Source organism: Protopterus annectens, chromosome 3.part0 (assembly GCF_019279795.1).
Source record: "Protopterus annectens isolate FY-2018-M chromosome 3.part0, PAN1.0, whole genome shotgun sequence".
NCBI lineage: Eukaryota > Metazoa > Chordata > Ceratodontiformes > Protopteridae > Protopterus > Protopterus annectens.
The window spans coordinates 1251361883-1251389520 of record NC_056731.1 but is presented as its reverse complement, the minus strand read 5'-3'; the positions used below and the strand labels follow the sequence as shown (position 1 = coordinate 1251389520).

General features: G+C 37.6%; 1 protein-coding gene across 1 annotated transcript in view; it reads right to left on the bottom strand.

Annotated features, from left to right (window-relative positions):
• Positions 1 to 17019, bottom strand: part of LOC122797044 (histamine H3 receptor-like) — a 327328-nt gene extending 310309 nt beyond the window's left edge. Inside the window, exon 1 of the mRNA XM_044065819.1 lies at positions 16647 to 17019. Within this exon, the coding sequence (XP_043921754.1) occupies positions 16647 to 17019 (373 nt within the window). The remainder of the gene's footprint in view (positions 1 to 16646) is intronic.
• Positions 17020 to 27638: the final 10619 nt, after the last annotated feature.

Genomic DNA, 27638 nt, shown 5'->3' with positions numbered 1-27638 from the left:
TGTCTGTGTCTTTCAACTGCTTCCAGTGAGTGTAGTTTCATGTTAAGACTCCTATAATTTAAAAACATAACCTTGAGGTTATTTTTAGATGGAGTTTTTTATTCTGGAATTTTGTCCTTGAGATACTGCTTAGAAAAGGCACTATGGGGGTGGCAAGAGCCTTAGCCAGTAGCCAAAAATGTTGCAAAGCATCAAGGTCTGTAGATTGTGTCATCCCAGGCTGGCAAATACTGGATCACCTTAGAATGACACCAGAAACTAAGTCAATTATTGAAGTGAATCATTTTCTATTTGTATTGAGGCATCATCCTAGGAGAAGTTAGAATACTGCTTAAGGCTAGGAACATACCAGCCTGAGACACACAGTCCGAGAACTCATTAATGTCTGTCTTCATATAGTCCAGAGTGGTACATCTCAAGTTGTTCACATTAACAAGAACTATGACGGAGTCATAACAGTACCTGTTGTTGAGAGACTTGAGAGCATGTGTAATATAGCATGTCCTGGCACCTGACAGACAACTGACCATGACCTTTTCCTTTTCCAGCCTGGTGAGAGGGACATCTGTGTGTCTCATGATGGAATCACTTGTGGCTAATATGTTTGGTTTTGTGTTTTTCCTTAAGGGCTTGACAGGTGAGGACTGGTGCATGAGCTGTTATGTGTGTTGTGTTTGCAGAAGTATTATGTGTAGCATGCTTGTGTTTGTGTGTGGGAGGTCTCTGGTGTTTAGGCATGTTTCCAGTGAGGACCTCCGCATATGTCGGTATATGTGATGTGGGTTTGGGTGGAGTAGAAGGTGAGGTGTGCATGCTGACAATCCACTCAATGTCAAGCATGGATTCAAGGTACTTAATATAGTTGTAGCTCTCACGTGTTGAATTTGTGTGGACTAGGAGTAGAGGGTTGTTGGTGAACATGAGGTAGTTGCTATACTGCCTCAGGATGCCCATGCTGACCAAGCTGGCTGGAGAAACTGTGGGACATTGTTTGTCCATAGTATTAGGTAAATTAATATGGTCAGGAAAAGAGGTCACACTTAGGTATGGCTAGTGGGTGAGTGGTGTGTTGGTACCTCTGACGATCAGCTTATTGTTCCACCTGACAGTAGAGCAGAGCCACAAAAAAACTTCGGAGGACCATAGGCAAAGTGCTAAAGGAAAATTTAACAAGCGAAACATTTCATCTATAACCACCAATGGTAATCATCACTACATGGTAGTACATGATGGTGTTTGTGGTCTTCTGGAGGACCACAAGCAAAGTACTATGGGAAAATTTAACAAACAAAATGTTTGCATCTATAACCAGTAATGGTAACCATCTCTACACAGCAGTGCATGATGGTGTGCTACACATAAACAAGCACAAATGCGGGTTTAAATAAAACAAGAAATAACCCTTTCAAATCAAACTAGCCAATAAGAATGCTCTCTCTGAACTCTATCCCAATCACCGTTGATTAGATGGGATGCAGACAGCACTCTTCTCCCACAAGGGCCTTCACCAACAAAGATGGCTTGAATTTGATGCCCAGAAGTTGCAAAACAGACCCAGAAACAGCAAACCTGGAACTGGGCTGTGCTACAGGTTAACTAGTACAGTATACAGTAAAATGTGGCCAAACACATTTCCAATAGTTCAAACAGACAGCAGAATGTAAATTCAATTTAAAAGTGCAAAATAAGGGCAATAACAGGCACTCATAGTTAGTTGGAAGCAATGGATGCCTCAGGTCTTTCAGTGTCTCAGTGAAGAGCTGGTTTTAGTGCTCAAGTGATACCAGTCTAGATTCAGCAAGTCTGAATCTAACCTATGATATAAAATACAGATGTACTTGAAATTCAAAGTGCATAAATCCAGTCACAATAGCAAAAAGCAATTTAAATAGAGCAGCAATTCTTCAGCACTCCTCAGCTCAGAAGGGTGTAGGCCACACTCTCCTGCCACAAGAGTCTAGACCACAACCTCCTAATGTAAAATAACTGGTTTGGAGCCCAAGTGCTTAAAACCAGAACTAAAACATTTTCATAATAAGAGACACAGTGAGCCTTCAACCAGGAATTCCCAGCTTAGAAAGGTGTAAGCTATCATCCCCTGCCAAAAGAGTTTAGACCACAAATCTTCCTAATGTAAGATAAGCCCAAGTCCTTAAACCAAAACTAAGAAACTTAGAGTAAAAATTTCAGTTTAATCAGGCTACTAACAAGCAATAATAAATGCAGCAGAATAAATGCAGCGGAACATTTTTAAGAACAAGCAGCAAAAGCAAAATAAAATAATAAATGAGGAAGAGACAGAAATACAGTAAAAGCAGCTGAAGTAAGTGTATTTTTAAGTTAAATAGCAAGGGATGAAACAGAAGATAAGTCAAGGTTTAGAAACTAAGGGGGTGGGCCTTCCCAAATGATCTCACTGTACTCAGTAGAATGAGCTGATGCAATGGGATTAGGAGGAGTGTCCAATATCAAACTTATAGCAGAGGCAGGCAACTCAAAAACACCAAGTTTTAAGAATAGCACAACAGCTGGGCAGTTGGGTAGGAAAATAAAATGGAGACAGAATCAGAACAGAAGTAATGTTTGCTGCAGTATCAAAAAATCCTGATTCACTAACTATGAGATGTGTCCACAAAACACAACTTTTCGCAGAATACTGTTAAAACAACAAATGAACAGTAATTAGTAGGAAATGGAGCAGATAAAACTCCATGCATTACAATTAATTTTGATTGGTTCTCTGATTGTAACCCTATATTATGTCTTCTTGACATGGATGCCAAAATTCACTTTTTATTCTCAGCATAAGCATAATAGCATAAGACTGCAGACTTGTGAGTAGATGGTGGACATTAGATCTAAATTGTTACACTACAAAATGAATAAATTAGTGATTAGAAGTAATTGTACAATAAGACATTAATAAGTGGTATAGAACCTTTTGTCATGCATGGAGCACATTGATTATGCTTCAATATCAGGAAAACGACAAACTAGTCAATTGCTTCTATACAGCAAGACCCAATATTAACAAATATTAAATACCCCATAAGCATGATTGCTAAGACTGGGTCTCAGACAAGGCACTAACACCTGTCTGTGATGGCCAGTAAACAACAATGGCAGAGGTAAAACAGCTTTGTTTATGCCTGCTCCTTACACCAGGAATATATCCTTGATACAGAAACAAAGTAGATCAAACTTTGCTTTAATCTGTCCCTGATATAAGATGAGTGCCTTTATTATTTCACAGCCCTTGTTAATTGTGTTATATCTCTGAAAGCCAGAAAAAATACATAGCTGTTCTTTAACTAGTAGGACATGGAACAGATAAAGCTCCATGCATTACAATGAATTTTGATTGGTTCTCTGATTGTAACCCTGTATTATGTCTTCTTGGCATGGATGCCAAAATTCACTTCTCAATCTTTGCTGTCAAGGTAAATTTCCTGGCACCCATGTGTCAAACACATAATAAGCAGGTTATGATCAGAGACCTTATCATAATCCTCTGGTATTCACAGTATATGTTAATCACTTTAAATTTGTACAAATAAATCTTTTGTACACATATATACAAATAACGCTAAGACCTTAGTCATTACTTAAAACTTTTTGATTGTTAAAGTTGGAAAGTGTCAGTAAGGGAAATGGAACAGTTTTTTTCCAGGCTTTGTCAATAAAGCAGGTGGAGTAGTATGTTTTCTGGGATGTTCAGGAAGCTTTCTTCTAAAAATTTGGAATTTAATTTCCATAGAAACATCTTTACAAATCTGAATCTAGGTGACATAAGCCAGTTTATTAAAATGTTTTGCACCAACAGCCTGTAGGAACTATAATCTTTCAAGAGAGATAGATGGGTCATTTTCAGTGCACAGATCACATGAAGAAGTACTGATTACTAATTTGCTTTTGAATAAAGTGTAGTATCTGTTATGTAGTAACTTGAAGTTAGTGTGGACAAAAGAGGTAAAGCTCATGTAAGTTTCACAGGCAAAAAAGGAGGACACTTTCATTTGCTTGGTCCTGTACCTCTGACTGCTTTGCAAGATTTGAATTGGAGAGCTGTACTATGACAATAATAATCACTTATATGAACATAGACTTCTTTCTGCATTGTTTCATATGTTCATGGGTTTATACTATGCTCAGGACTGGATAACCATTCAGATCTTTACTCACATAACCTTGTAATTATAAGACTAGAGTAGTGCCCTCTGGATTGGAGATCATTACATTAATGCCAAGTGTGACTATATTGTTACACATCCACTTATCAATGTTTGTTTTAAAGGTTTTCAGGATTGTACTTGGCTTACTGTTCATAGGGATTTTATTCCAAAGGTGGGAGATGCTTTGGTTAGGAAACCTAAACCTATCATACTATTAGGTATTACTGCAGTAGACACTTGTCCCCTTCAAGTGAGTTTGATCTGTGGAGGTGAATTAGGCCAAGTGGGATCTTTCATAACCTGAAAAGCTAGATAAAGATGGCTTTTAGGAGCCTAGATGGATAAGGTATTTTAGTCTGTTGGAGTACTTTAAGTGGCTTAATCCAAACATTTTTCTAGTTTTTCCTTTCAAATGGTAACAAATCTACAAGGTTCACATATAGCTTCTCTAAACACTGCCAGGTACAGAAAACATGTACAAAGTAGTTGAGTTTCTGCTTGATGTTCATCACATAAAAGTGCTCTATTGCTTCTAAGTGACTCCCCAGACAAGAACACAGAACAATTTCACTCAGAAGAGTTTCTTTTTTTTTTTTGCACAAAATTAGAACTCCTTTTCCAAAAAAAATGTACATGCATAATTAAAATCACTTGGTACAATTAATCACACGGCAACAATTAAATACAGAATATACAGGACATCTAAACAGACTAGGATTATTCATAATATCTGCCTTGCCATTCTGGAGAACCATTACTAGTTGACCATATTACAATATTTTAACTAGAACAATTGATAACATAATAAAATTAAATCCTGTAATTTTCACCAGACAATGTCTCCATGTGATTATCCTCGACAAACATATATTTTTGCTGGCATCATAAATGCAGTTCAGGTCTGAAAATCCCATAAATAAATCTTTATTTTTTTTGGGGGGTGGGTAATTTGTGCTTCAAGAAGTTAACAAGTGAAATATTTATGGCAGACCTCAATAGATAAAAATGTCTTCAAGAAACAAATCTGTCATCGTCTGAGGTATAATTCAGTAGTCAATAAAAACCCTTAAATTTTTTTGCCACAGTTTCACATTTGATTTCCTCAATCTAGGACAGCTGGGTAGGGCCTTGACTGCTATTAAGATATATTGAATTTGATCTTTGTTTTAATGTGTGCCACCACCATACAGGGACTTCACATCCTACACTCCCTTTTCTTATATAATAAAGACTGATGATGCAGCCCCTGATGGAAGTTGTAATTTCCATTTCCCTGACAATGCACATTTTGACCATCTCTGAATTTGCACAGAGATGACCATTGTAAAAAAGCCAAAGTACCTATCCTTTCCATCAGTGTGTGTGCATAATTTTCCCTGGTTAGCCACTGAATTAGGTATGAAATGCAACATATCTCATATGACATGTTTTATATGTGTTCATAAAAAGGGGCCGATTTTCCTTTTTTCTGTGAAAATACTGGTAAATATCTAATCTCTGCTGTCTGAGCATTGGAAAAACATGGTATACACACACACACACACACACACACACACACATATATATATATATATATATATATATATATATATATATATATATATATATATATATATATATATATATCCTACATGTATATATATATATATATATATATATATATATATGTTCATAGGTTCATAGGTTCATACTAGGCTATCTGCCCTAGGGCATTTATAAGCCTAGCCCAAAGTTTTGTGGCTTTCACCACCCCTTAAGTTTGAAGGATACTATGCCCATTATTTTGCCGTGCCTCTGTCCAGCAGTGACACTGAGGTGATCCCTGGGGTAAACCTGCAATCTCCCATCCATTGGTCAAGATTTCTCTTGAACAAAGCCAGCGAGGTGCTCTGCCTCACATGTACCGGGATTCTGTTCCACAGCATAGGGAGTCTCTGGGTGATGAATCTGTCCCTCCAGCACGTCCTATTTATAACCGTGTTAAGGTTTAAGTCTCTTGCTCTTGTAGTTCTGATGGATTTGGATTTTTTGAGGTGGAGCATGTTCATTAATTCCGGGTTGGACATGGCCTTGTATGTCAGGCACAGGTCACCTCTGAGCAGACGGTATGCGATGGAATAGAGCTGGAGTTCCTTCAGTCGGGCAGCATAAAACATATTTTTGAGACCCTTTATCCTTTTGGTGAGGAACTTTTGGGGCCTTTCCAATTGCTGCAGGTGTCGGGTAAGATACATTCCGAATGGGGCATTGTATTCTATCATTGGTCTGATGAGTGATGAGTACAGGGGAACAATGACCTCCCTTGATCTAGATGTGAATCCCTTCATGATCAGGTGGGCAATGTAGAAGGTCTTCCTAACTACTTTGGCAAAGTGAGTGTCAAACGAAAGGTTACTGTCAACCTGGGTCCCCAGATCCCTGATAACCTCTTCTGTGCTTAGTGGATTGCCACCTATATGGTATCTAGGGGTAACCTTGTTTTTCCTGAAGGGTATGACTATGCATTTTTTGGCATTTAACTTTAGGCCATGGCTCTGGCACCAGTTATCCATTTCTGTGAGACCCTTCTGAAGGATATCTGTGTCTGATGTGTTTTCAACTATGGCGCCCATCTTGCAGTCATCTGCAAACTTTGTCAGCCATAATCCTCCTGTGTTTGCCTGTACTTTTGAAAAGTAGATGCCGAACAAGAGGGTCCCAGAACTGAGCCCTGCGGGACACCACTTGTGACCGGCTTGGTGTCTGACATGGCGCCAACAACTCTGACCCTGTGGGTTCTGTCACTTAGCCAGTTTGCAACCCATCTTGTGACGTATGGGTTTACATTTAAGCTGGTGAGTTTTTCAATGATACCCGAGTGGGATATTGTGTCAAAAGCTTTTGCAAGGTCAAGGTAGGCTGTGTGGACTGCCTTGCCCTCATCGATGGCCTTGGTGACTGTTTCGAAAAAGTCAACCAAGTTTAAAAGGCATGATCTGCCCTTGACAAAGCCAAACTGGGTTGGATCCAATGTCTGTAAGTCCCCTATGTCTTTATTTATGAGTTCCATTATGATCCTCTCCATAGCTTTGCAGACCAGGCTTGTTAAGCTGATGGGGCGGTAATTTCCAGGGTCAGTGGAGGCACCGCCTTTGTGAAGTGGGACCACAATTGCCGTACGCCACTCCTTGGGTACGTATCCTGAGGTGAGGCTAAGATTAAACAGCTGCCCTAACTGCGGGTTTAATTCCTCATTGAGTTCATGGAGCACACAACCGGGGACACCATCTGGTCCCATAGATGCTGTGTTTTTCGCCTTGGAGAGAGCAGTTTTCACCTGAGCATTTGAGATGTTTGGGGGGCTACAATCCGCTGGTATAGATATCTCTCCTTTTGGGGGGGGGAATTTGCACTGAACCTGTCAGCCAGTATGTTGGCAATGTCTGTTGGTTCAGTGATTTTTACATCATTTTGAACTAATTCTGAGCATATCTGGGAGTTTCCTCCCAGGTTTCTAACATCGCTAAAAGAGGCCTTATGATTGTCTTTTGAGTCCTTAGTGACTTTTCTCTCAAAATTTGCCTTGGATGATTTTATGAGTGATCAAAGTTTTTTACTTATAATGATCAAGTGTGTCTTCCCTTTTAAGGATTTTGCTCTATCTTGTAGTAGCTTTCTCATTTTATTGTAGAGCTTGTTTATGGCTGGGGTCCACCAGACTGGGTGCTTGCCTTTGGTGCAAAGAGTCTTTGTTTTGTTTGGGATTGCCTGATCCATGCAGTCCTGGAGGTGCTGGTAGAAGGCATTTGTAAGTGATTTAGTGGCTTGAGTAATGGTTTCCACTGGCTCGGGGGCCTTGAAAGAAACCACACCAGTCTTAAGAAGTGTGAAGTCGGCTTTTGATAAGTTCTTCACTGTGGTCTTTTTTATCTGGGGTGGGGGCGGGATGTGGACTTCCAGTGAGATTAGTTTATGATCTGATCTCACCAATGAGGGGTATACTTCCGGTGTTGAACATTGTGTCCCCATGTTCGTGATGATGAGATCTAGTCTGTTTTCTCCTCTTGTGGGGATGGTGACTAGTTGTTCCATGGCATTAGAGTTTATGAACTCTAGGAAATTTTGGGATAGAGTGTTGGGGCTTGAGTAATGATCCCAGTCTATATTCGGATAGTTGAACTCACCTAATATGATGGTGTTTGGAGATATACTTATCCCCTCCAGTGTTTTCAGGAAAGCTGTGTGAGGTTCCTGAGTTTGAGAGGGTGGCCTGTAACATGCTACAAATTGCAGAGCAGTCTTGCCTATGGTTGATTGCACCTGGATGGTCTCCGATGCCTCGTGGGTTGCCACCAACCTGGAGGTGTGGGTATCCTTGATGAATATGGATACCCCCCCCCCTTTCTTGGTGTGGTCCAGATATGAGGTAAAACCTGATAGTGCTGCAGTGCTCTCAGGAGCCTTGAATCAGGTTTCAGTCACAGCACAGACATTGATGTTCTCCATACTGAGAAGGGCTTCGAGTGCGTGCATCTTGAGGTTGAGACTTCTGGCATTGAGCAGCATTACCCTTAGTTTTTTTTTTTTTTGTGTTCTAGGGTGGTAGGTTTAGAATTTGAGCCTTGCCTGAAAAAGGCACTATGGGGTGGCAAGAGCCTTTGCCAATATCCGGAAGCCTAGGGGTGACATGTGCAAGCCATCCCTTGAGAAGCAGCGTGGCTTGTCCAGCATGTCATCCCAGGCAGACAGACATTGGATCCCCTTTGAATGACACCAGAGATTAAGCCAATTATTAAAGTTGATCATCTTGTCTCTGTATTGTGGCATCATTCTTGGTGAAGGTAGGATACTGCTCAAGGTCAGGGTCATACCTGCCTGGGCTACATAATCAGAGAGCTCCTCTATGTCTCTTTTCATGTAGTCCAGGGAGGTACGTCTCAGGTCATTCACACCAGCATGGACAATGACTGAGTCATACTTGTACTTGCTGTTGAGTGACCTGAGTGCTTGCGTTATGTGGCAGATTCTAGCGCCCGACAGGCAGCTTACTGTGACCCTCTCCTTACTCAATCTGGTGAGTGGGATGTCAGTGTGTCTGACTATAGAGTCACCTATGACGAGTGTGTCTGGCATTGTGTTTGGCCTTAAGGGCTGTGACTGTTTGGCACACTGACTTTGTGGTCTATGTGTTGCATGTGTTGTGTCCTGAGGTGGCAGTTGTTTGGGTGTCTGCTTTGGTGGCCTCTGCTGTTTTGGTAGATTTTTGGTCAGAGCCTCCGAGTATGTCTTTGTGTGTTTATGTGTATGATCTGAAGTTGTGATAGCACTATGTGAGACTGGGTTTGTGGTGTGTGTGGTTATCTTCTCCTCCTGTCTGGTCTTGCCAGACCTATGTTGAGAGAGCTCAGCCTCCAGTTTGGCTATATAGTTGCATCTCTCGCATGTATTTGTGTTTTGTGGGAGAAGGAGAGGGTTGTCTGTGTACATGAGGCAATTGTAACATTGCCTCAATATTCCCAGATTCACCAGCTGAGCAGGAAAGGATGCTAGCAACTGACCCCTCGACATGCTAGAAGGAAAAGACAAAAACTTTATGTAATTGAGTTTGAAAAGACTTCGGGGGATGTGGGTGATCGAAAAAGGGGTTTTAGGCTGGTGGGGTACTATGTATAATAAAAAGTGCTATATCAGAGTAAAAAGAACTTTAAGAGCAAGTGCTAAGCTTTCGAGATAGAGAATAGTCTACTTAGGAATCAAGTAGAGCTGAATTTTTCAGATAGAGAATAGGCTGGTTAGATTAGAAGTAGAGTTCAAGAAGAGCTGTTCTAAGGGAAAAAATGAAGAGTGGACTTTAGGTAGCCTGAATAGTTTAACCTTAATTAACCGCCGCTGCTCTTGTGTGCTCCTGTGGCAACTCCGCGCTAAATCACGCTAAAGCGCGCTAAAGCATGCTTATATATATATCCTACATGTGTATATATATATATATATATATATATATATATATATATATATATATATATATATATATATATATATTCATATATACACACACACACACACACACACACACACACACACACACACACACACACACACATGCCCCCTGTAGAAATGTTGTAGAAAGTGTGTTTGTTAGTTAGGTGGTGTTATAGGAGGAGAGGATGTTATTTACATATGCATTGTAATTTTCAATGTTATGAAGCACACTTTCAATGTTTTGAGTTTTCATTGTTTTGGATTTTCAATGTTATGGGATTTAGATGTTTTGATCTCAATGTTATAAAATTCAGCGTTATGAAATTTCAGTGTTATGAAGTAAACCCATATATATATATATATATATATATATATATATATATATATATACATGTATAGATGTATATATATATATATATATATATATATATATATATATATACATATACACATATATATATGCATATATAATATATGTATATATATATATATATATATTTATATATCTATATATATTTATATATATATATATATATATATATATATATACACATATATACACACACATATATATATATATATATACACACACACATATGCACACACACGGACACACATACACACATATATGTATATATATATATATATATATATATATATATATATTATAAAAATACAATGATATCATAATAAAGTCTATAAATTACACGTGAATATTACAGGTAGAATTCTCAGATTCATCTCAGGAAAATGATATTTCATTTTTGAGAACCAAAAAAAATAGTTCAATTATGCATACACTAAGTATACACTAAGCATACAAAATCTGGATTCAAGAACATCCCTACCATATTTTTTGTGCTTTCTAGTCACTCAAAAGATTACAGCATGTGTACATGTAGTCTATATGTATGTGGTAACCTTTATGAAACCCTGTCAATATTTTAAGCTGCAAGACATTCAGTAGGAAAACTAAAATTAGGAGGAGGAAGGTGTGGGTTATGCTTGTGTTGTCTGTTCACTCAGAACAGTGTACACCTAGTGTAGGCATTATTGTATCTCAGGAAGTGTTCTTGCTTCACAAATTATGCAGTTTCCAGATTAGTGAAGCAAAATCCATTGTCAAGCACTAATATTCTTTGAATACCACATATTACAAAAGCCTTGGCTTAGTTACTCAATGGCTACTTAAGAACTGTAAGAATTCATAATGTAAATATCCATGTACTTTTAATGACTATCTAGCAAAAAATTAAACATGTTTAAAATTAATGAAGCAGTATAGTCCACATGCATTCTAGGCTTCTCATTTTTTGTTTGTAAAAGGGTGCATTGGGTGGTGGTTTACTGTTGGGTTGGCATTTGACACATATCTTTATTTCATTTGCTACATTCTGATCTATGCTACAATATGAATATATTATCTGGTCAAACCATTCCTGTCTGGATATTTTGCAATGTGCTTCATGCAATATTTTCAGTATAATAGAATGACTTTGAGTTGAAACTATGACTAGATGTATATAATGCATACTCTTCTTATGCATTTTATGTGCATTTTCTGGAAAAATGTGATGTACACCATTGATCTGTTATTATAGGCCAACCTTTTAATACATACACATTTGTAATAAAATTGCATCTTTGGTAGTCCAGTGTTTAATCTTCTCAGAATGCACTGGTAGCTTGCTAGTGACAGCTAATATTAGAACAAGATAAGTGGTTTTCAGGTTTTTCAGATCTCCTGGATTAAATAACCTACTCAGTGAATTAACATTAGCATACAACTATCTTTTTCTGTAGATATTATTTCATCTTTCAAGCACTGTTCCGTGCTGTACTGTCTGTTATGCCATTTGCAAGACATTTTTAATTAACTAAACTATTTAATTGACTGTTTATGATATATGTGTATGGTAAACCAATGCAATACAAATGTATGAAACCTTTGGATTTCAGAAGTTGTAAGTAATTTTTCATTGTCCATTTGTGAATATTTTTGATCAGAAAGCTGTAAGTTCCATTATCTCCTCAGATGACCAAATTGATTTTTCATTGCTGATATTGTATTATGAGGTGCTACAATCCTGAATGCATTGTCATTTGGATGTTAAAACAAGATCTCATCAGCCTGTTTTGTTGGTTGTTTAGGTGGATGTAAAAATTCTGTGGTAATTATCTATATTCACATCACTTACTATGAACATTTACAATAATTTAAGTAAGAGAATACTGAAATAACAAAAAAAAAAAAAACAACACTTACTTTGAAAACAAATGTCACTCACTAAACAAAAAAAAAGCTATTTTAACTGTACAAGATAATAAATATATTGCATTCTCATCATCTTACCTCCTCAGCATATTTGCCATAGTCATACTATCAAGTTCATCAAAATTAAAGCACGATCTCATAACTTATGCAAGCAATAATGGCCGACAAGCTGTGTGTTAATACATAATTAACGCCTACCCATGGGAGTGGCGTCCGGCCTCTACACCCATGGAAGGGTGGTAATTACACATTAACCCATACCATGTTGGGCATTATTGCACTTAGAGAAAAGGCTCTCTGTAAAATTGTTGTTTTACTTACTTTTTAAGTACTATATTATTTTTTATATATTTTTGATGTGAAATAGTTCTCTACCTAATTTGTCAAACTTGTTGTCGTATATGTGAATGGTGTTGGAGGAAACATTTTAGATCAAAATTACATGAAAACATATGTTGAGGTACGAGGTTGAGAGGCATACCTCTGAACCTCTTAAATCAAGAAATCTGGACAAAACCATAAATAATGGGAAGACAAAGGCGCCAGAATAGGGACAATTTTTAAATATTGCTTTTACAAATATAGAAAGTTGATAGAATAAGAGGTTTTGCATTAGCATGCATTTTCTGAATGGAATGAAGTCTGAAATTCAAATGCCTGTCATTATTATCGGACTTCAATTCTCAATTCTTTGCCAGTAATTTACCAGAAAATTTAAATTTTATGAGGACCATACCAAAAATATGAGGCAAAAATCTAGGCATTTTGCAAAAATCTTTACAGTTTAGAGTTATGTCGAAAGGTATGTAGACCTTTTAACTACTTCTGCTGCTACTTCATTCTCTCTTTCTCTCTCTCTCATGCACACAGTTTCTTCTACTTTCATACATGCATATACACTCACTCACAGACATGCACACACTTTATTTTAAGTTTATTTTATTTTATACTTTACACTCGCTAAACTGTAAGAGCGCTGCTTAGTGAGTGCAAAATAATGGCTTGCTCAATCTCACTGTTCTCTCTCTCATACACACATGCAGTCTCTTCTTCTTTCATGCACGCATTCACTCACACATACAGACAGAAACATAAACACACTCATACTGATACATACCTTCATATATACTTTTTCTGTTTATTTTTTTTACACTCACTAAGCAGCAAAAGTGCTGCTTAGCAAGTGTAAAATAACGGCTCAATCAATCTCGCTTTCACTCACATGCACACATACACTTTCACACACACAAACATAAACACACACACATACACACACACACACACACACACACACACACACACACACACACACACACACTTTTTATTTTACATTGTACACTTGCTAAACAGCAGAAGTGCTGCTTAGCAAGCATAAAATAATGGTGGCTCTTAGGTTTTTTTTTCTGTCCTAGCTCCATGGCAGCTAGATATGATGCCATGAAGCATCAGACTTGTTTTTCAGCAGGCATTACTTCTACATTAATACCCTGCTGGAGAACGTTCATTCTCCAGTCAGTGTACAGCTGTACAGTTTACCCATTCTCTAATATATAATATTGCCACAAATCTGCTCAACCACAAGATCAACAAACCACTTACTAACACTTAATTAATCTTTTATACATTTTTCTTTTCTGATATAAACTCTTAATGCACTATTTTTTTATAAACTTATATCTTGATATGACCTATGTTGATGATATTAGGAAAATGTTTTCCAATATTGTTGAAGCCTGTCACAACTCACCAGTGTATGATACATGCTTTCTTCAACTTGACAAGTCATACACTTCATCTCTTGAGGTGGTCTATACCTCATCAAAACTTTAATAAACAATTTACCTAGCATAAGATGCTATCAAAAGTTGTGTCATTCTGGAAAAATTTTAAAGTTATTCTTGCCTTTTTCTAATTGATTTTATTCCTTTCTCCATTAAGGTTTCCCATGGTCTCTCATAATAATGCTTGTCCCTTAAATTTTTCTGCATAATCTTTTATTATATTACTCATATGATTATTTTATTTTTTCCTATATACGAGACCTTATCACATACTCTTATATCTATTCTATAAAACTATTCCTACCATAACTTGTTCCCTTTTTTGCAATTTTGCTTGCACCCAATAAAACTCCATCGAAGCCAAATATGCCTCATGTTTGATAAGGTCTAAATCACCTTCTTTTCCTTAACACTATAAAACTACTGATTTTTATGTGATTTAAGCATAAACCTCAAATGAACTCAGAAAAGTTTTGAATAAGACTTTTTCATCATCATTTGGAAATGAATAATGCCCCCAATATATCCATACCTTTTCCAGTATTTTATAGTATAACACATTTAGTTTTTTAAAGAAAGACAATACAGATTAAATGTTTTCCATATTTCCAGTAGTTGTTCAGAGTCTTTTAATATATTACCCATATTTGCAGATCTACTGCTTGTTTTCAATGTTTAATTGCTAAAAATGTATTTTCTTCATTTTAAATAGAACACCTCCTACAGCTTTTACCATATACACTACAATATTATATAATTAATATTAACCCCATTCTTTTAACTAGCATTGTATAGCTTATAAGACTGCTGTCATCCAATTGGAATTACAAGTAACTGCAATTAAATGATCTGCATAAACAAGACAAAGTAGTAATTCTGTATTATTGAATATATTCCATCACACAAAATGAAATTGCTATTTTTTCAGTGACTATATCCACAAAGATCCACGTAAGGGGACAACATTTTGTTATGCCTTTATCACTTTGTATCTATTTCCCTACCCATCCATTTACCATAATGCTACTCCATGTATTTTTGGTATCATATTCTAATAACTGCTATTAATTTTTTTATTTAATATTTAATTTTCCAAGATTTTCTATTTCATTAGCTAACAAGTCAAATGCATTCTCTACATCACATACTAATATTTTGCTTTCATTAAGGTCTCTATTTATAAAGTTTACCATTTTGTGGGCCAATAAAAGAGCAGCTTCTATATTTTGTCTTTTGACGGTAAGAATGCCATCATAATACACATTACATAGAACAACCAAGTCTGAGACAGTTGAAAGGAGGCACAAATCCTTAAAACAGTACAACAGTACCATATACTTCATAAACGAATGACTCTTCAGTCCGCCAATACTAAACACATATACTTTATTCAACAAATGACTCTTCAGTCCACCAATACAAATAACATTAACGCAATTTGACACACACTGCATTTTCATTACAATAGACTTCTTCAGATGGAGACAAATGCATACCTGAACACACCCATCAATATATACTCTTAGGACTAATTACTACACTTAATTAAAATACTTAATTAGAATAATTAAAACAAGCTCTCTGAATATTTAAAAACAAAACGTTATAAAACACATACCTTGTTCCTAAACTTCCATTCATAAAATATATAGTATGATAACCTAAAACATGAATAAATAAATAATAAATAGCATATGATTTAATCAATAAAATTCATATTTAGTGTTAAAGTTTTTCTATTTTCTAATCTGTTAGCAGCATCTACTGTCAGAAATTATAGTTACACTGTCCTATGTTCCAAAATTAATAACATAGTGTAAAGTATATCATCACATTTAACAAATCTATACTTTTCATTCCTACAAATTATTTCATAAATATAATTTATGATAAATCAAGGTCAACAATGATATGTAACATCCAATTAAAACAAAACATTAACATTAACAATGTGTAACAGGGACTATAGTTTTGCTGATCTCAACTTTAATACAGGTGCCAGTGAGAGTGCATCATTTAGACCTGGAAATTTATTTGCTTCCAAGGAAAGTTGCCATAATAACTCTTTATATTTAATTGAAGTTTCCCATGGGCCACCCCTTACGTCTTTATCCACCACATCCAATACAAAAAAGTTAATCTTTGCTTCGTGGCAGCTTAATTTATGCCTATATAGAGCATTATTTGTACATTTTGTTTTAATTTCGTAATAATGTTCATATATTCCATTTTTTAACTTTCTTTCTGACTTTCCCACATAAAATGCATCACAGTGGCCACACAATCCTAAATATACAATTCCACTGGTGTCACGATTTGCAAAATATTTACTCTGAATCAGTCTGTCCCTACTAGATATAAAAATTGTTTCCTTTGTACAATTATAAGGGCATTGGGCACACCTTCCACATGTATAGGTTCCTAATTTTCCTTCCCTAACTTTTTTCATCTCATATTTACCTTCTAACATAGTCTTTAAACTTTTACCTCTTCTATATGTGCATTTTAATGGTTCATCAAATATACATCTTAGGTCAGAAATTTCTCTAAACCTATTCCATTCTTCCTCCAAAATTTTCTTCATTTTAGGCGCATTACCATTAAAGTCCACTACAAAGTTGCTCAGTCCTTCATCCTTATTATTTTTACTCCTTTTATGTGTTATCTCGGTCAAATCACCTCTTAAACCTAAAATAGGTTTGAATTTATCTTGTCTAGCTTGCTTTACCTCTTTCTCTATCGTGTCTATAAGTTCTTTGGGGTAGCCTCTATCCTCAAACATAGTGCTCAATTTGTCACATTCATCATCAAAATCATACTCTCTTGATGTCATGCGGCTTCCCCTCACAAATTGCCCTTTTACTATACCTTTTTTCTGGTAATAGAGGTGAGCACTATTAAAAGCCAAATATGAGTTTGAGAAAGTTTCCTTTCTAAAAATTTTTTGAAAAAAAGCCATTGTCCCCTTTACCTATGGTGATATCCAAATAATTTAAAAAGTTCCTATCAATTTTGTAAGTGAACTTTAAAAACTCTGTAGATTCTGAAATATGTTCAAAGAATTCCATAAATTCATCTTCTGGACCAGTCCATAAAAAGCACATATCATCCAGAAAACGCTTATAAAATTTTCAATATTGTGCATATTTTGAATTAATAATATATCTATCTTCCCAAGCTGATAGGATAATATTGACATATGTAGGGGCACATCTTGCCTCCATTGCAACACCCTGAATTTGTTTGAAAAGCTCACCTTCATAATGAATAAAATTATTATTTAACACTAAATCCATCAACGTTAGAATAAGATACAAATCATTATTAGTTAAATTACTATATTTTATCAAGGCTTCTTCAAACTACATCATCCCTTGTTCATGTGGTATAGATGAAAACAAATCCACTATGTCAATAGTTATAAAAATAATATTTTCATCATAAATATCTTGTGTTATATTTCGCAACAAGTCCCAAGAATCTTTCACAATACCTTGTCCTCCTAATGATAAAGCCTTAAGTTTTACATCCAACCATTTTGCCAAGGGTGCGGTTATTGAGCCCTCTGAAGTAACTATAGGTCTCACTGGGGGATTTTCTGCATCTTTATGAACCTTGGGAACCCCAAAAATGGTGGGAACCTTGGGTTTTTCCACATGGAGGTATTTAAAAGTATCAACATCTATTGAACCTTCCAACAACAAGTCGTTTAGTACCACATATATTTTCCTATTACTTATATTAATTTCATTAATAGAGGCTCTAACATACTTGTCTGGGTTGTCAAGAATTTCCATCATTTTAGCTTCATATACAATATGGTCCATGATAACGGATCCACCACCTTTGTCTGGTTTGATAACCCTTATCGTGGTGTATTCCCTTATATCTCTTAATAAACTATTTTCCTCCTTGGTAAGGTTATATATAATTCTATTCTTAGAAAGTTCAATTCTGAGTTTATTCTCCATTAAAACCTCAACATTTTTTAGTTGTGGGTGTAAAGGTGGGTTATACATACTCTTTCTTCTCAACACTTCAACATTCTGACTAGTAATATTTTGTCCGTGGAATAATAATTCCAAATTTTTCTTCCTTAAAAATAACTTAAGGTCTATAAGCACCTTGCTAATGTCAGCCTTCGTATTAGGGACAAATTTGAAACCTTTTGATAGGAGAGAAAAATATATTTCATTCAATTCATTACTACTATAATTATATATAGTATAACCTTTGTATTTATTAATACAACCTTGTGAAACTATAAAGTCAACATTGTTTGATGCTTCTGATGTATGATCCCTTACCCATTCCACTGCTGGAATTTTTTGTTGTTGCTGCTTTTGTTGCCCCTCACACCCATATAACCCCCATAGTTGTAGTTTTTTTGATACTGGTAGTTTTTTATTCTCTCCGATCTTCTTAAAGGGGGGTATTCGGATGCATCATTAAAATCACCTAACTCTTCTCCTCTATACATCACTTGTTCAAAAGGTTCACTCACTCTCCTATTATTATCAAATCTGTCCTGTTTCGTATTGAAAAAATATTTAGGTTTAGGATAACTAACTTTGTCCTTATATTCTCTAATATCTCTTTCTAATTTCCTACTCTTCCTAACATATACATTTTTTTATATTATTTTCAATCTTATGTAGTCTTTCATAATACTGTCTCTGTCCTTCGTCCTCAGAAAATAGTATATCATCTGTGATTTTTTGATTAATAACTTCAATTTTACTAAATACAACTTTAATTTCTCTATCATTTTCTCTTATAATTGCTTTTAGTATTTCAAAACCACAATTATCAAATATATCTAACAGTTCGTAATGAAATACACTACATTTTGTGGGCCAATAAAAGAGCAGCTTCTGTATTTTGTCTTTTGACGGTAAAAATGCCATCATAATACATATTACATAGAACCTTACTCTTTCCTGTAAATCTCGAAAAATATAATCTGTATTATTTAATGTAATGTGTCTTCAATAATGAACATCTTCCTTATCACCTTTATGTTTAAATATTACTTTTATTACATCTTCACATATAGCTTTCTCATGTATACCTTCTTGTAATTACTCATTCAATATGTCAAACAGAATAATTTATTGGCAATACCATTTATTTATCAAACCCACTGCAAGCACTATCAGGTTCATGGAATTTTCTGAAGAAATCTTGTTTAAAACATTATTTAACTCATCTAGTGAAATGTATTTTCTAAATATTTAGTATTTTCTTCAGATATTTGTCATATTATTCAATAACAGGTCACTCACTAACACACACACACGCACATACACACACACACACACACACACACACACACACACACACACACACACACACACACACACACACACACACACACACACACACACTCAAACCTTACAAAAGAGAAACATAAAAAAGGCACGAAAAGTAGAGAAGTAGATTACCAGCTTAGCAATTCTAAGAACAATGGAAATACTATAAAAAGAACATTTGATGACAATATGTTTAATATTTAATATAGAAGATTATGATCAGGTCTCTGATCATAGCAAACCTATTATGTTTTCAAGATATGGACGCCAAGAAATTCAATTTGAGAGTGAAGCTTAAGAACACATAATAAGGGTTATAACTGGTGAGACTGGATAATAAGTAATAATTCTTGCAGTGAATGGAACTTTATCTGCTCCATGTATCAGTACCAATTACTAAAAAGAAAAATATATATATAGCAGTTCAAAGTGTTTTACCAGCTTTCTAAGACTTTTTAAAATTGTGAAACAGGTTTTTCTGAAGAACAAACTGTATTAAAGTTGATAGACACTTTGTCCTGCCACACCTGAAGTTAAGTATGTAATGATTTCAAAGCTGATTTACCATCTACTTCTCTTCTTTCCCAGCCAGGGCTGTCTGCTGTCAGTCTGTGCTAGGCCTATTCTTAACAGTTCTTAAGGATGTTTACCAAAAGCTTGTTAAGTACTTTTATGATATAATAAAGATGCTTAACAAGCTTGTATTTTTCTAATTTCTGAGGGATAATCAAGCCACTCCATGCACTATAAAGCATTTAGTAATAGTTCCTCTTTTAATACTCATCTGATTTTAAAAATGGTAAAAAGACAGTATATGCTTTCTTTGCAGATCAGTAATCCATGCATCGGTTTATGCTGCTTGGACAAAATACATTGGTCATTATAATACACAAGCTAACAGCTCTATTAAAATGACTGTAAGATAACAAATCACTCATCTATAGTATTGCAGTCTGTTTACTACACAAAATATTTTGCTATGCTAAATAACCCTAGTAAGGTGGCAGCCTGTTGACTGCTGCAATGACAGCTATATAGACTGTACATAGCGGCAAAGGCACATGCATGTGCAAGCACCCTACCTGGTTTGCTAGTAACTGCTCATCATTTAATTTCCATTTTTTTCTGAAACACCAGAAAACAAGTACATGTTTCTTACTCAAGAAGAAACACTTGTAATGATGCTGGCTATAACTGCTTTGCCAAGAATGCACTGTAATGTATAATAACATAGAACTCTTAACTATTATTTTGAGCCATTACTTTATTTAGTCTTTGTGCCTTGCCCTGCTTAAGTATTCAGTATGGTCTGAAATATTGGCATCATTCTTATTTTTGTGTCTTTTTTATGAGAACCGATAGTCCACATAAATAATCATGTGGATGAGCTTCTGGGTTCTTCTTAGAGAAGCATGTATATGTATTGTACTAGTCAGAGTTCACACTGTTAAAAAATACATGCACATTTTTATAGGGTCTTTTTGATGACCCCACATTTACAGAGGTGTGGCACCAACATCTGCTAAATGTGGCATGCTGGAAGTATTTAATAATAACAAGACACTTCATGACCCTGGGGATCACAGGGAAATGGGCCCAATCACTGAATAAAAAGTAAAAGTTGACAGTGTACACACCCCACCTAAGTGATCACTTATAGGCAACTTGGAAACTATCGGCATCTCTCTATGGTTGAATGTAAGAGATGTCACTCATGATTAGAAATATTTAACAACTAGCTTGTAAGCTGGCAGACTCCTTTGTTTTATGTTTTGGCACCAGTATAGGTTAATGTCTAGGGAAGGTGCACTGTTCACACCACCATTGCTATGACATTCCATGAGATTCATAAACATGCTGACCTCAGTGACAATTATCCTTCCTTCCTCCATTCATTGCCTTGGCGCAATGTGGCTCAGAACTTAGTATCATCCACAAATTGAAAACTTGGATCCCAAACTGGGTCTAATTACTAATCCCAATTGTACTTAGAGCAGGACCTGTGATGACGCAGAGAAAGCTATAGCAGAAACTATATTCTCTGATAAGTAATTGATGAACTTAGAAGGTGTACAGGCTACAGCATGTGCACATGCACTAAGAAGTGATAAAAATGAAAAAAAGTGATTGTTACATTAAAGGTTCAACTGCACTGCTGAAATCTTTTTTGACCAGAATAAGGGATGGAAATGGGAGCATAATGCAGAAGGAAAAAAGGGGGCAGCAAAAAGAGTTAAATGCACAAAGGGAGCAAGTATGAAAATAATCTTATGGAGGAGGGTAGGATGGGTAAAATTGTTTTCTGGGGCAGATGTCCATTTTTTTAATCAGGGAAAGATGTGGAAGATATAAAGGAAGGTGAAGGTATTGTAGAAGGTTGAGGTTTGGTGGGAGGGACAAACACACAAGCATAGCAGAGATAAGACTTACAGTGGTGGTGTTGACACACTGAATGAGGGTAAGGACAGTGCATTTAGAGACATCATGCAAAGATAAGACACTGATGATGGGGAGGATTAAACAGCAAACAAGAGAGGGCAAGACACAAAAGTGAGGCATACACCCAGATGCAGGTTAGGGTGGATAGGTCTCTGAAGCTGTCTGCCTATGTTATCCCAGGGTCAAACAGCACCCTGTCCACCCTCAACACTGGGTCCTGACAAAAATGTTGATGACAGGACCAGGCAAGGATGTGGCTTTACTAATCACAAGAGGAGTCTTTTCAGGAGATTGATACAGGCATCCATCCAACACCTGCTCACCCCCCAAACCTCCACCATCTCAAAGGATAGATAGATAGATAGATAGATAGATAGATAGATAGATAGATAGATAGATAGATAGATAGATAGATAGAAAGATAGAGCGATAGATGGATTGATAGATGGATACATTTCCTAGCCGGTATTGCATTCATCTCCCCTGACAGAGACACCCATGGATCTATTGCACTCCCAGCTGTTGAAGCACCACTATGGGTGGGGGCAGTTGGCAGATCACTCTTACCTGTTGTAGCCACCATGGAGGCAGCCCCAGTTGTTTCTGGGGTAGATGCAGGGGTTGGCTGAGCTCACTGGTGGATGGTGGAGATAGGCCTAGTCACTTATGCTGTCGTGGCAGCTGCTGTATATAATCTTAAAATAGATGGAATAACATAACAGACACAGCAAACACATTTCCCAGGACTCTTGTCATGGGGGACTCTATTGTATGACACACACATACCCCACCCACCAGAATGAGCAAGGAGAAAAAAAGAGTTTGTTTCTTATCTGGAGCTAGGATCCCCCAAGTTACATATGCACTCAAGTCTCATTGCTCCACAGGTACCAGTATGATTCTATCATAGCACATGTGGGCATTAATGACCTGAGACATACTTTCCTGGACTATATGATGAAAGAGACATTATTGCTCTCTCTGAATATGTGTGTCAGGCATGTATGTGCTTTACAATGGACAGTGTTCTACTTTCACAAAGGATGATGCCACAGTACAAACAAAAAGTGATTGATTTCAATAATTGGCTTATCTTCGGTGTATTTTCAGGGGTCTTCAACATTTGTCAGCATGGGAGGACATGGTTAATAAATCATGTTGCTTTGCAAAGCATGGTTTGCACCTGTCTCCCCTAGGCTACTACATATTGGCTCAAACTTTATCTGCCCCATTTGAGACTTTTCTTTTTTAGGCAATGACAAATTGACAATCCCAGCAACATAACAAATACCCCCCCCCCCAAAAAAAAAACTAAAGGTGTTACTGGCAAAGATAGGAGCCTAAACAAGAAATTTTGTATCCAAAAAGCTTCCTCACTCTGGAGAATACAGACATATGTGTCATTAAAGACACATGGCTTAAATCTGCAGATAGTATTCTGTGAGTGCAGGGCTTCAATGCTATTCACACATTTAGACCAGCAGCTGCACAGGCAGGGACCAAAGACTGAGGAGTCTCAGTCTGTATTAGCAACAAGCATAACTCTTCACTGGTTAAACAGGATGATGCCTTGGAACTTATCCAAGTGCAAATCATCACAGACAAAGTCCCATACCATATGATATCCTAGCAAGCTATAGGTTACCCTCTATCCCCCTAGATTCCCATGGCTCACACATAGACCTACTGGAAACACTCACCATTAAACTAAATATCTATTCATGGGAGTCTATAGACTGGAAAACATATACTGCCTCATACTCTCAGGGGTACAGATTTTAGACATACTGGATCTAGTAGGGCAGTCATCAATATGGGAATGAGATGCACCCCCACACCCCCTGGTGTCAGATCTTAGGTTCATAGGTTCATAGGTGGGTACTAGGCTATCCGCCCTAGGGCATTTATAAGCCTAGCCAGAATGTGCTGGCTTTCGCCTCCCTTTTAGATTAGATTCCTGAGCCTCTGTCCAGCAGGGCCATAAAATTGATCCCAGGGGTAAATTTATGATTTCACATACACTCATCAAGATTTATTTTGAAGAGGGTCAGTGAGGGGCTTTGCCTAACATGGACTGGGATTCTATTCCAGTGTGAGGGAAGCCTCTGGGATATGAATCTATCCCTCCAGCATGTTCTATTTATTGTTGTGCTGAGGTTTAAATCCCTGGAGCATGTAGCTCTAATGGATTTGGTTTTCTTGAGGTTAAGCATGTCCATTAATTCCGGGTTAGACATGGCCTTGTACGTCAGGCAGAGATCGCCTCTGAGTAGGCGGTAAGCAACTGAGTATAGCTGGAGTTTCTGTAGTCGAGCTGCATAGGGCATCTGTTTGAGGCCCATGATCCTCTTGGTGAGGTGTCTCCAGCTGTTGCAGGTGTCAGGTAAGGTACATCCCAAATGGGGCATTGTACTCAATTATGGGCCTGATGAGAGCTGGGTAGAGAGGCACAATGACCTCTCTTGATCTAGATGTGAACCCTTTTGTGATTAGGTGGGCTATATAGAAGGTTTTTCTAACCACTTTGGCAATATGATTGTCAAAGGAGAGGTTACTATCTACTTGGGTCCCCAGATCCCTAATTACATCTTCCATGTTTAGTAGATTACCTCCTATGTGGTAGTTTGTGGGCACTTTGTTTTTCCCAAAGGGGATGACTATGCACTTTTTTGCATTTAGCTTGAGGCCATGGTTCTGACACCAGGTATCTGTCTCTGTAAGACCCTTATGGAGGATGCTTGTGTCAGCCGGAGAGTCAGTTATGGCTCCAAGTTTGCAATCATCTGTGAACTTGGTCAGCCACAGTTCTCCTGTGCTTGCCTGTACCTCAGAGACGTATATACCAAACAAGAGGGGTCCCAGGACTTATCCCTGTCGGATGCCACTTGTAACCGGTTTGGAGTCGGGCATGGCACCCACAACTCTGACCATATGAGTTCTATCCCTGAGCCAGTTTGCAACCCATCTCATGAGATATGGGTTGATATTTAAGCTGATAAACTTATTTATAATGCCAGAGTGGGGTATTGTGTCGAAGGCCTTTGCGAGATCCAGGTAGACTGTGTGGACTACCTTTCCCTCATCTATGGCTTTGGTAACTGTTTCAAAGAAGTCAACTAGGTTTAAGAAACAAGATCTGCAAGGCTATGGAGTGCATCATCATGGATCTCATAAACAAAGACATTGGGAACCTCCAGACACTGAACCCTACCCGATTCGGCTTTGTTAAAGGCAGATCTTGCCTCTTAAACCTATTGGACCTGGTCATCTTACCAATGAGGGGTTTACCTCTGGTGTTGAGCATTGGGCCCTCATGTTGGTGATGACCAGGTCCAATATGTTGTCCCCTCTTGTGGGAGTGGTGACTAGCTATTCCATGGCGTTTGAGTTTATAAACTCCAGGAACCATTGGGCAAAGGAGTTGGGACTTGAGTAATTTTCCCAGTCAATGTTTGGGTAGTTGAAATCACCCAATATCATGGTGTTTGGTGAGACCTTCATATTCTCCAATGTTCTCAGGAATGCCGAGTGGGGGTCCTGAGACAAGGTGGGTGATCTGTAGCAGGCTACAAACTGAAAAGCAGTTTTGCCCACTGTTAGTTGCACATGGATGCTCTCCGATGCCTCGTGCAGTGCTGCTAACCTGGAGGTGTGGGAATCCTTGATGAAAATGGATACTCCCCCGCCTTTTGTATTTCGGTCTGAGTTCTGTGACCGAAAAGTATGGTATGAGTTATATTCTGGTAGTGCTGGGGTGCTCTCTGGAGCCTTTAACCAGGTTTCTGTTACTGCACAGATGTCAATTTTCTCCATACTGAGGAGTGCCTCGAGTGCATGCATCTTGAGGTTTAGACTTCTGGCATTGAGTAGCATTACCCTTAGTTTTTTGTTTCTTGTATTGTCTATGGAGGTGGGTTTGTCTTTTGAGCTTTGCCTGAAAAAAGCACTATGGGGGTGGCAAGAACCTTGGCCAGTATTCAAAAGCCTAAGGGTGACAGGTGGAAGCTGTCCCTAGTGAAGCAACATGGCTTGTCAAGCATGTCATCCCAGGCTGACAGACACTGGATCCCCTTTGAATGACACCAACAGCTTAACCAATTGTTAAAATTCATCATTTTGTCTTTATACTGTGGCATCATTCTTGGTGAGAGCAAGATGCTACTCAGGGTCAGGGTCATACCGGCCTGGGCTACATGATCAGAGAGCTCCTCTATGTCTCTTTTCATGAATTCCAGGGAGGTACGTCTCAGGTCATTCACTCAAACATGGACAATGACAGAGTCATATTTGTACCTGCTGTGGAGTGACCTGAGTGCTTGTGTTATGTGGCGGATCCTGGCACCTGACAGGCAGCATACAGTGACCTTCCCCTTGTTCAGTCTGGTGAGTTGGACATCAGTGTGCCTGACAATAGAGTCTCCTATTAATAGTGTATTTGGTGTGTTATTTAGCCTTAAGGGCTGTGACTGTGTGGCACACTGATTTTGTGAAGTATGTGATACGTGAAAATTGTTGTGGGGTAGCAGTTGCCTGGATGTCTGCTTTGGAGGTCTCTGCTGCTTTGGAAAATTTTTTATTTAGAGTCTCCAAGTATGTTTTTGTGAGTTTATGTGTCTTGTTTGGTGTTATGATTGGTCTATGTGAGACTGGGTTTGTGGTGCGAGTGGTTTCCTTCTCCTCTCGACTGACTGTTCCAGTCTTGGGTTGAGAGAGCTCGGCCTCCAGTTTGGCTGTATAGTTGCATCTCTCACATATATTTGAGTTTGTTGGAAGGAGGAGAGGGTTGTCTGTGTACATAAGGCAACTGTAACATTGCCTCAAGATTCCCAGAGTTACCAGCTGGACTGGAGAGTATATCTGAAACTGCCCTTTGGACATGCCTGAATAGTTTAAAGACTGATTTATTGATTGTCTGGAAGGGACGAATAGGGATTCTTGTACTTCTAAAATAGTATAAGGGGGTGTAGTGCTATAGTTTGTTACTGCTTACTTGAGATGTTTGAGCAAGTGTTGGGCTGTAAAAGAAGGTTGAGTGCTTGCTTTGAGAGCTTGGCTAGTTCTATGGGAAAAATTGAAGACCAGACGTTGTGGAGCCAGGAATAGTTTAAACCTGCTTAAACGGCGCTGCACGATATTGTGCAACATTGCATGATGCGTAAAACCCTGCAAAACCATGTAAATGTGGGTTTTAAGGTAAGGAGCTTGAAAGAAATAGGAATTAGCCCAAAACGGCCAATAAACTACTAGTTGCTGGGCTGAGACCACTCCTCCAGGGACAGATAGGCTGATCAAAGCTCCCCACTCTCATTGGTGAACAGAGAAGCTTCCTCCTATCCAAGTAAGGATATGGGAAACACAGGAACTTATACCACAGCCCAGAATTCAGCAAAACCTGAAATCTGGACTACTCTAGTTTAGAAAAGGCAGGAAACAAGGATTATTTTTTTTAGCAGAACAACAGCAGTTTAACAAAACACACAGTAAATGCTTTAAACAGGCTAGAACACTTGAGTGTGTAGCTTACAACTGTAAAACAACACAAAAACTACTTTAAAACAACTTCTGGAAGTACAGAACAGTAAAGAATACAACAATAATGCTTTTTAAATCTTAGAATAGCTAAAAACTCGCTTTTTGGTGAGAAAAAGCAGTCGGAGGAAGAATAGCAGAGGTCTGGTGAGACCAGACCTCAGTGCTGTCT